Below are 10,017 nucleotides of genomic sequence, written 5' to 3' on the forward strand. Positions count from 1 at the left end.
AAAATAATAAAAACGAAGTAAATTCGTAGCCAATGTATGACCTCTTTACGTGGAAACCTTACGAGGAAATGACGAGAAACAATTAACGACTATTTTACGAGGAAACATTTGCGAGGAAATAACGAGGAAAAGTTTACGAGTATTTTACGAGGAAATCGTTTCGTGGTTGTTACGTGTATTTTGCGAGGAAACTCTTTCAAGGTATTTACGTGTAGGTTACGAGGAACTCATTTCGAGGTATTTACGAGGAATTGTAGCGACGTCTTTGCGTGGAATATTGACGTGGTATTTACGACGAATCGCCCTACTTCGTCTTTACGACGAAATATATTCCTCGCTAAGTTACGACGAATTAGCGAGGAAATATGTGTTACGACGGACGAGTAACGAGCAAACGCGCTTCCTCGCTATTTCGTCGTAAAGCCTCTTTTACGACGAAATAACGAGGAAAACCGCCCTCGTTAAGGTGATGTTTTCTTGTAGTGAATTAAGTTTTTTGAAGTTTGCAATTAGTTGATAAAACATGTATTGAAAATGTAAGAAATGGATTTTTTTGAAACAAAATTTTTCTCTAGAATATGTATCTCTAAGGAACGGAGGGAGTATATGATTTTGTAAAGAGAAATAATATGCTAAACATAAACGGAATATAATTTATTATAACATACAAATAAAACAGAATACAATGTGAATTTGGTGTAAGCATTACTTCCTTCCCTGCAATCATGAATATTTCAAAATTTGAACAATATATATGTATTGTGCTATATCGTTTGACACTAGTGCTTAGTTGATAGGATTCAATTATTACTTGATAAAGTTTGAGAAAGACGGTAGATTGTTTTTAGATTGCAACTACATCACCTTGTCCATTCTATATAACTTATGTAGAATGGAAATGAATATGTTTGGTATTCCGAAATTTGGGTTTAGTTTAAGGAAGATTCGGGTTGACATTGAATTAGGGTTTATATTTCTGTGTAGGGTTTAGTGATTAGTTGATAGGGTTTAGTTTATGTACTATTGGGGTTGACGTTGGGGCAAGCATTACCACTTTCCATGAAGGCATAGCCATATCAACATTTGAAAAATATGTTAAGATGATCTTCAGATTGCAACTACATTTTCATATTTTTTATTCTATATGTCTCATGTAGAATGGTAATGCATTTTACTGGCATTTCGAAAGGGTTTATGGTTTATATTTGGGTTTAGGGTTTATATTTGAGTTTAGGGTATAATGATTATGGTTTAAGGTTAAGTATTTAGCGGTTTATGGTGGGGTTATTATATGGTTTATTATTGAGGGGCTGGGATGGGATTGATGTTATATACTATTTTGGTTGGAGGTGGGTTAAGGTAATTAGAATCCTATACTATTTCGGTGATATGGAATACATTTTTTTTTATTAAAAAATTTTAGTATTTGTGGTTGGGGTTGAAGTTTATATTTCTGTTTAGGGTTTATATTTTCTTTTAGGGTTAGTGTTTAATATTTATGGAATGAAGGTGGATTGGAATACAATTTATTATTTAGAGTTGTGATGAAGTTGGTGTTTCATACTATTTTGGTAAAATAGAATAGAGTAACTGAGGTTGGTAAATGAAATACAAGATATATCGGAAGGAGTTCTATTTTAGTCCATACATTTACTGTGCACGGTAATTCTGGATGCGGTAAATATTTAAGTGACGTGATTTTCCTCTCTTTCAAGTCACCTCTATAATATCATGAACTTCATCATCTATACTATTTCGGCTATAAAAATTGTTCTTCGCCTTATCATGCACTCCATTGGAGGGACTGAATAGTGAATATTATACTCATGATCGCTAATTTCTATTTCAACGGTTTCAAATGGAATAGTTTTGGGACCAAGTAGTCCTATACTACGCCATTGGTATGGACTAACACATTCAGGAACTTCAGTCCAAATCATGTATTTGTACATTTCGATTCATTTTAGGCACACTCACTGGAATCTCAGACATACCAAATTAGTTTCATTCATCATTTAAGTTGGCACCATCAGCTTTGTCACCTATAATATGTATGTGGTAACTAAAACTGTTACGTGGATGGCTTTACATGCCTTTATATGGTGAATAATGCTCGTTAAATTTTTGTCCATATCTTTCTTTGTAGACGTCATCTCTTCTCTCCTTTGCTAACTGGATACTTGTTGATGAGAGGAGTATAACCGGTTGATAAGTGGTACAAATGTTAGTTTGTTAAATATGTCAAAATCAATGTCATATACCTAATTTTCTTTTGCATTTTGGCTATTGAGTAAATTCACCCTCAAAAATACCTAAAATCTTATTTGGTTAAAAAAGAAGGGAAATTGCATCCCATACACTACACTTTTATCCTAATTAACCAAACACCCTAAATCCCACAATGTTATACCTTTTTCCATAGAGACAAATGAGTCAAATCATAGGTATTTTCATTTATTTAGGGTTTTCAATCGATTGACTCAAAAGATAATAAAAAGCCACAATGGACCAGGTTGGAATACCTAAAAAATTATTTGACGAAAATTTATGAACCACGTTATATGTTTACAATAATTTATCGTATCGAAATTAATATTTATAGCAAGTCGAAATAACGAAAATACATTTTTTTTTTTTGGCTAGACGAGAGAACCACGTTATATGTTTCAGAATTCAGAACTTCTTCCTTTTTTTTTTTGTCCAGACTTCAATCCATTTTATAATGATGTGTAGTAATTAAAAGACTGTGTTACAAAAAAAAAAAGTAATTAAAAGACTCTGAGAATTGCCATTTATAATAATTACAAAATACAGTATTTTTTTCTAAATAAATATTGTGTGTTCTACAAGAAATGAAGGGATTATATTTTACTTTCTCCTCATCAGACATAAGAAAGAAAAAAAAACGAGAACTCTTGCCGTTGCTTTTATTATCCGACAGCAGCAGTCTTCGCCTGGAAATATCTATTCTATTCCGGTAGCGATGCTCCGAACTGTCTCTTGTTCGGCTTCTCTCAGCTCTTCCTCTCCTTTCTTTCGCTTCTTTCGCCACTTTCCTCGCTCGTCTACGGCCGCTCTCCGTGGCCCCAGTCGCAACCTTGGCCGGATTTCATCTCCTTCTGCCGCCGGAAGACGTGTCTTTCTCCGAAGAGGGTTGAGGGTTTCTTCCGCCGCCACAGCAGGTGGCGGTGGTGTCAATGGCCAGTTCTCTCGCTTCTCTGTTCGGGCCGTCGCCACACCATCTTATCCTGGTAACAAAAAAAGATTCTCACTTGTTTGTGAAAGTTCGAATCTTTGGATGAACCTTTCTCTTTAGTTGAACTTCACATTCGGAAAATGTTTATGCTTTTTAATTTATTGTTTGCTGGAATTTAGATGTAGGTCAAGATGAGGCTGAGAAGCTTGGGTTTGAGAAAGTGTCTGAGGAGTTTATCTCAGAGTGTAAATCGAAGGCGACTCTCTTCAAACACAAGAAAACTGGCTGCGAGGTTATGTCTGTGTCAAATGAGGATGAGAACAAGGTGTTCGGCATTGTTTTAAGGACTCCTCCGTAAGTCTACTACTTCTAAATTGATTACTTGAGTTTTTCTCATAGTTCCTTTTTTTTTTTGATTGCAGGAAGGATTCCACTGGCATTCCACACATACTGGAACATAGTGTTCTATGTGGGTCGAGAAAGTACCCTGTAAAAGAGCCATTCGTTGAACTGCTTAAGGGAAGCTTGCATACTTTCCTCAACGCATTCACATATCCTGATAGGACCTGTTACCCAGTTGCTTCCACAAATACAAAGGTACAATGAACTAAATATACACTACTCCTTTTGTTTTCCTCAAGGAGCTCTGCCTCCTTCTGGAACTGTTAACTAGTTTTTGTCTGATCATGTTACATCACACAATCTATGGTAGGATTTTTACAATCTCGTCGATGTATATTTGGATGCTGTCTTCTTCCCCAAGTGTGTGGAGGACGTTCACACTTTTCAGCAAGAGGGCTGGCACTATGAGCTTAATGATCCCTCAGAAGACATATCTTACAAAGGTAACGGATGCCATTTTAGAGTTCTCCCCATCTACTTATAGTGTCGATGTCATCTCTTTGTTTATCTACTAACTCATATAGGCTCTCACTCTATGTCATTGTTGGTGCTTGATTTCAGGTGTTGTATTTAATGAGATGAAAGGTGTCTATTCACAGCCTGATAATATTTTAGGCCGAATTGCTCAACAGGCAAGTTTTGAGTTTTGTTTACTCTTATAACTAACAGTTTCTTGAGAACTCTTTTTTAAGAGTAAATCTTTGTAGTGGGTTCTGGTGGATCATTACCGTTGTGTGTGCAGTTGCTGTTGAATTAGCTTACCAGTTGTTGTTCTTCTTGAATGTTTTCTAAACACCTAATCACATACTAATATCTGCATCGTGCATTTGTATTATATTTGATTCGAAAAATTAGTCCTATGTTGGCTTTTGGCCTTATCAATCAATTAAATGATGTAGCCATTGTTGATATGAAACCTATCTTTCTTGAAAACATTGTTAGATAATCTGAGATCATGTATCCTTGATATAGCTGTTCTGATGAAATCACTTACTACTCTTGATTAGGCCATATCTCCAGATAATACATATGGTGTTGACAGTGGAGGTGATCCAAAAGATATCCCTAAGCTGACATTCGAGGAATTTCAGGTTTGTTAAAAGTCAAATTGTTCTGCTAGTAGCTAGAGGAGCGTGGTTATATGTATAACTTCTGATGCATATTATGTACATGTTCTTGGTGTGGGGAAACTTTAGGAGTTCCACCGTAAGTATTATCACCCAAGCAATGCCAGAATCTGGTTCTACGGAGATGATGATCCAGTTCAGCGCCTTCGTGTTTTGAGTGGTAAAGATTGACATCTCTCTCCTTTTGCGTTATTAGAATTAATCCTCTTATGACTTTAGTTGATTTTGAAGTACATCTTCTCTCACTATCTTATATGTGCAGAATACTTGGACATGTTTGAAGCAAGCTCATCTCGAGACACTTCAAAGATTGAAACTCAAAAGCTTTTCTCCGAGCCTATCAGAATAGTTGAGAAATATCCTGCCGGTCGAGATGGTGATCTCAAAAAGAAGAACATGGTGTGCGTTAACTGGCTATTGTCCGAGAAGCCCCTGGACTTGCAAACTCAGCTCGCACTTGGGTTCTTGGACCATCTTATGCTGGGAACTCCTGCTTCGCCGCTAAGGAAAATCTTGCTGGAAAGCGGTTTAGGAGAAGCTCTTGTCAGTAGTGGGATGTCAGACGAACTTTTGCAGCCCCAGTTCAGTGTTGGTATGAAAGGTGTGTCTCAAGATAACGTTCAAAAGGTTGAGGAGTTGATTATGGATACGTTGAAGAAGTTGGCGGAAGAAGGGTTTGACAGTGATGCTGTGGAGGCATCCACGAATACAATTGAGTTTTCTCTGAGGGAAAACAATACAGGATCTTTCCCTCGTGGTTTATCACTTATGCTCCAATCTATTGTAAGTTTATATGCCTTTTATGCTTGTGTGACTGTCTATCTATTTAGAGATCACTCCTTATCTGATGATGGGCTGTTTAGGCAAAGTGGATATACGATATGGATCCTTTTGAGCCATTGAAGTACACGGAGCCATTGAAAGCCCTGAAAGCCAGAATAGTTGAGGAGGGTTCCAAGGCTGTCTTTTCTCCACTGATAGAGCAGTTTATTTTGAATAACTCGCATCGTGTTACCATAGAGATGCAGGTATGCTTTTCATTGCTATCTAATGTCTCTTTTAGTTTTGAGCTCACTTCTAGTATATTGTCAGCCTGATCCTGAAAAAGCTTCTCAAGAGGAAGCGGAAGAGAAGAGTATCCTGGAAAAAGTCAAAGCAGGTATGACAGAAGAGGATCTTGCAGAGCTAGCGCGTGCTACAGAGGAGCTGAGATTGAAGCAAGAGACTCCTGACCCTCCTGAAGCACTGAGATGTGTCCCGAGTTTGAACCTGAGTGACATCCCAAAAGAACCTACTTATGTTCCCAGTGAGGTAATCATTTTGCTGCCCTTTTTGCTTTTCTTGTATATCCATACACTTCTGAGCATATGCAAATTTTTCTGATACGAAATTTTGAACAATAGGTTGGAGATATTAATGGTGTGGAGGTTTTGCGGCATGACCTTTTCACAAATGACATTGTGTACGCTGAAGTAGTGTTTGATATGGGTTCGCTGAAGCATGAACTTCTTCCACTAGTACCACTTTTCTGGTATGTTTTAAGCTCACTTGTGATACTCTTAGTTTCTACCAAGTTTACCAGAAATATGCATGATGGAAATGCTAAGTGAACAATGTTGCTAAATGCTTGCCATGCATTTTACGCTTGGATCTCCAAACTGAATCTGCAACTCATTCGGCTGTTTTTGTACTTCTGACGTAGTTTGAAGCATTTAAGATGACATACTGCTTAAACTGTTTTTGGCAAAGAATCTCTGTATCGGTTCTGTATTCTGTGAAAGCGCTCTGTGTTAAGTTGATTTTGCTATTCCAGCTGGCAGTTTCTTGCTCTTTAATGTTGGGTCATGGTCCGTTTTCTTGTACATTCTGTTTTACTCGATTTTCTGTAGAGAACCACTGCTTACCAGAGCCTTCCAATATATATGATTGTTTGCACTTATTAGTGAGCATGTTGAAGTCAATATCAGACGACTAATTATATTCCTGATAACTTTCTCCAACGCCAATTTTTCAATCATAAATTTCCTTGTTATTTTGGCTAGGCTTATGTTGTGTCCCAGACACTTGCATGCTATGTTCTCTATATATTTTTTGTTCATAAACAACGATAACTGTTTCTGGTGTAATTTTCAAAAGCATAGAATATTCTCCATAAGTACTTTGCTAGCTTGTATTAGCGAATTTTTTGCTCTGTAATATCTTGAAATTGTATCTCTGATAGAAATTGTCTTTTGACAGTCAATCACTAATGGAGATGGGCACAAAAGATTTGAGTTTTGTGCAACTGAATCAGTTGATTGGAAGGAAAACGGGAGGTATATCAGTATATCCCCTTACTTCATCTGTGAGGGGCAAGGCTGAACCTTGCAGCAAATTTGTTGTACGTGGAAAATCGATGGCTGGGCGTGCTGAAGACCTTTTTAACCTGGTACTTTGTCTTTAATCATCCTTTTACTTCAACTTGTCGCATTTTTGCTGTAGTTTATATATGTTGGGTTATCGAATGTGTACATCTGTCTACCTCATTGATCTTGCTTTCTTGTGTCTCCAAAAGATATACTTCAGCTTTATGTTGTATAGCCCTGTTCGCTTGGTACTATATAGTGTAGCGACTTTCTTGTCTCTTCATTTCGTCTTCCAAATTGCATAGACTGCCTCTCTCATCTCTTTTCCAGTGTCTTCTCTTAGATGCACCTAATGTGTTTTTCTGTCTAGACTGTGAGTACTGTATTATGCTACACAACCACTCTGACTGGAAAACTGTGTTTGTCTGTTGGGATATCATACAATGTAACCCTGACACTGAAACAGATATTATCAATAGGGTGATAGGTGAACTTTGTGATTAAATAAATGCCTTTCATGAATCAGAATTATGGTCCAACTATTGACATTATTCGCCTCCCTTTCAGTTCATGTCCCTTATTTAATTATGTTTCTGTCAAAGCTACTGGTTGGCTCTTATCTTCATTCCATTTGATCTTGCTGCAGATGAATTGCTTGTTGCAAGAAGTTCAGTTTACAGATCAGCAGCGGTTTAAACAGTTTGTCTCTCAAAGCATAGCACGGATGGAGGTAGGTAGTCAAAAAATTCTCTGTCTTTTGCATTATTTATAGAACTGATGGTAGTTGTGTAAACATCATTTCTCATTTTATACAGAACCGATTGAGGGGAAGTGGTCATGGAATCGCTGCGGCGAGGATGGATGCAATGTTGAACGTTGCTGGTTGGATGTCTGAACAGATGGGTGGTCTCAGGTTAGAACTTGATCATTCTTTATTTGACTTTTCATTTAAACCCTTTTAATCCTCTTCTCCTTTTGTTGTTAAACTTGAGCATCTCTCTTTTGTAGTTATCTTGAATTCTTGCACACTCTTGCAAAGAAGGTGGATGAAGACTGGGAAGGGATATCATCCGCACTCGAAGAGATCAGGAGATCTCTCCTCGCCAGGAACGGTTGCGTAGTTAACATGACTGCAGATGGCAAGTTTCTCACCAACATCGAAAAATCGGTTGAGAAGTTTCTAAACTTACTCCCTGAAACCCCATCTGGTGGGCTCGTCACTTGGGACGGTCGACTTCCTCTGAGAAACGAAGCCATTGTAATACCAACTCAGGTACAAAAAAGGAAGACTATTTATACAGAAAATGTGTTTTGGGTTTAGTGTTTTCTCATACTCTCTCTTTGCAGGTGAACTATGTTGGAAAAGCCGGTAACATATACAGCACAGGGTATGAGCTTGATGGCAGTGCATATGTTATATCAAAGCATATTAGCAACACATGGTTATGGGATCGTGTTCGTGTGAGCGGTGGTGCCTATGGAGGTTTCTGTGATTTCGATTCGCATTCAGGTTTAAAAACTTCTTTTAACTTTTCTTCCTTGAATGTATTTAAAGAGTTGTCCTGAAAAACATATTGGATTTCTCTTTGTTTTCAGGAGTGTTTTCGTTCTTGTCTTACCGTGATCCAAACTTGTTGAAGACACTTGACATATATGATGGAACCGGAGACTTCTTGCGTGGGCTTGATGTTGATCAAGAGACGCTCACTAAAGCTATCATTGGAACCATTGGTGATGTTGATTCCTACCAGTTACCTGATGCCAAAGGTTATAGCAGTTTGATGAGGCATTTACTTGGAGTAACAGACGAAGAACGGCAAAGAAAGCGCGAAGAGATACTTACAACAAGGTTTGTTCACATACATTCTCTTAATGATTGATTGTTCCCTATAGTATATGGTTAAAAGTGTTGATATGGTTTTGATCCTCTCTTTGTTCCACAGCTTAAAGGACTTTAAGGAGTTCGCAGAAGCAATAGATGTGGTTAGAGAGAAAGGTGTTGCGGTGGCAGTGGCATCCGCAGAAGACATTGATTCGGCGAACCAAGCGCGTTCCAACTTTTTCGAGGTTAAGAAAGCTCTCTAAGTTGATAACTTTTACTGTAATAAGAAGATTGAGAATCTCTTTAGATTTGTTTCTTTGCTGCAAGTCAGTGTCTTGGTAAGGCTTGATATATTATTTACCCAACATTATGGACTTTTCACAATAAATGAAGCATTTCGTTCACTTTCAACTTATTTGCCCTGTGGAAATCTTAATATCAGAAACTTTACCAAAAATGAATATCGATGTATTAGATGTGCGTTAAAAAACTTTGTAGAATACACTCAAAAAAAAAAATTTGTTGGAATTTTGCTCGAGAGCGTACCAAAACAACTATTTGATGCAATAACTCTGCAATACAAAATAAATTTTCAAAATAATTCTGGAGGATACTTTTTTAAGAATCTACATTTAAATCTAAATAACTCTACCTAATAATTGTACCAATTAAAAGTTAACAAGTTGCATCAATATCAATACGTATTTTAATTTAGAAACAAATATCCGTAATAGTTACATATTTCCTGGTTTGTATAATTTACAAAATGAAAATTTTAATTTAGGTCAAGATTTAGGAAAATAAATCTTAAAGTATCACTACAAGAAAACAGCAAGGATAGTGAGGGAAGAAATCGTCGGAATTTCGTTGGAATAACGTTATTCCGACGACATACCGACGAAACAAATCCTCGGAAATAATTCCTCGGAATTTCTTCTTTCCTCGGAAATTCCTCAGAATTTTCCGACGGAATTCCGAGGAAACAAATTTCCGAGGAAATTCCGAGGATCACTAGTTTGTCGGAAGAACTTCGTCGGGATATTTCCTCGGAAGTTCATCGATCGATGCGTTTTTGGACATATATCCATCGATCGATCTGTTTATAAAAAAACGTTCGGAATATAC

The 10,017-nt window shown here is 37.2% G+C and overlaps 1 protein-coding gene across 1 annotated transcript; it reads left to right on the forward strand.

The window, feature by feature from the left end:
- Window positions 1-2,882: 2,882 nt before the first annotated feature.
- LOC106315274 (presequence protease 1, chloroplastic/mitochondrial-like) lies at window positions 2,883-9,303 on the forward strand. Its single transcript, XM_013753019.1, has 18 exons — window positions 2,883-3,251; window positions 3,376-3,550; window positions 3,619-3,793; window positions 3,909-4,041; window positions 4,160-4,230; window positions 4,606-4,689; window positions 4,795-4,885; window positions 4,988-5,508; window positions 5,589-5,753; window positions 5,818-6,036; window positions 6,129-6,256; window positions 6,964-7,153; window positions 7,717-7,800; window positions 7,886-7,983; window positions 8,079-8,343; window positions 8,418-8,580; window positions 8,667-8,919; window positions 9,014-9,303. Exons 1-18 carry the CDS (start codon window positions 2,984-2,986, stop codon window positions 9,153-9,155), a joined length of 3,225 nt encoding a protein of 1,074 aa, XP_013608473.1. The 5' UTR covers window positions 2,883-2,983; the 3' UTR covers window positions 9,156-9,303.
- Window positions 9,304-10,017: the final 714 nt, after the last annotated feature.

This window comes from Brassica oleracea, chromosome C1, assembly GCF_000695525.1.
Source record: "Brassica oleracea var. oleracea cultivar TO1000 chromosome C1, BOL, whole genome shotgun sequence".
NCBI lineage: Eukaryota > Viridiplantae > Streptophyta > Magnoliopsida > Brassicales > Brassicaceae > Brassica > Brassica oleracea.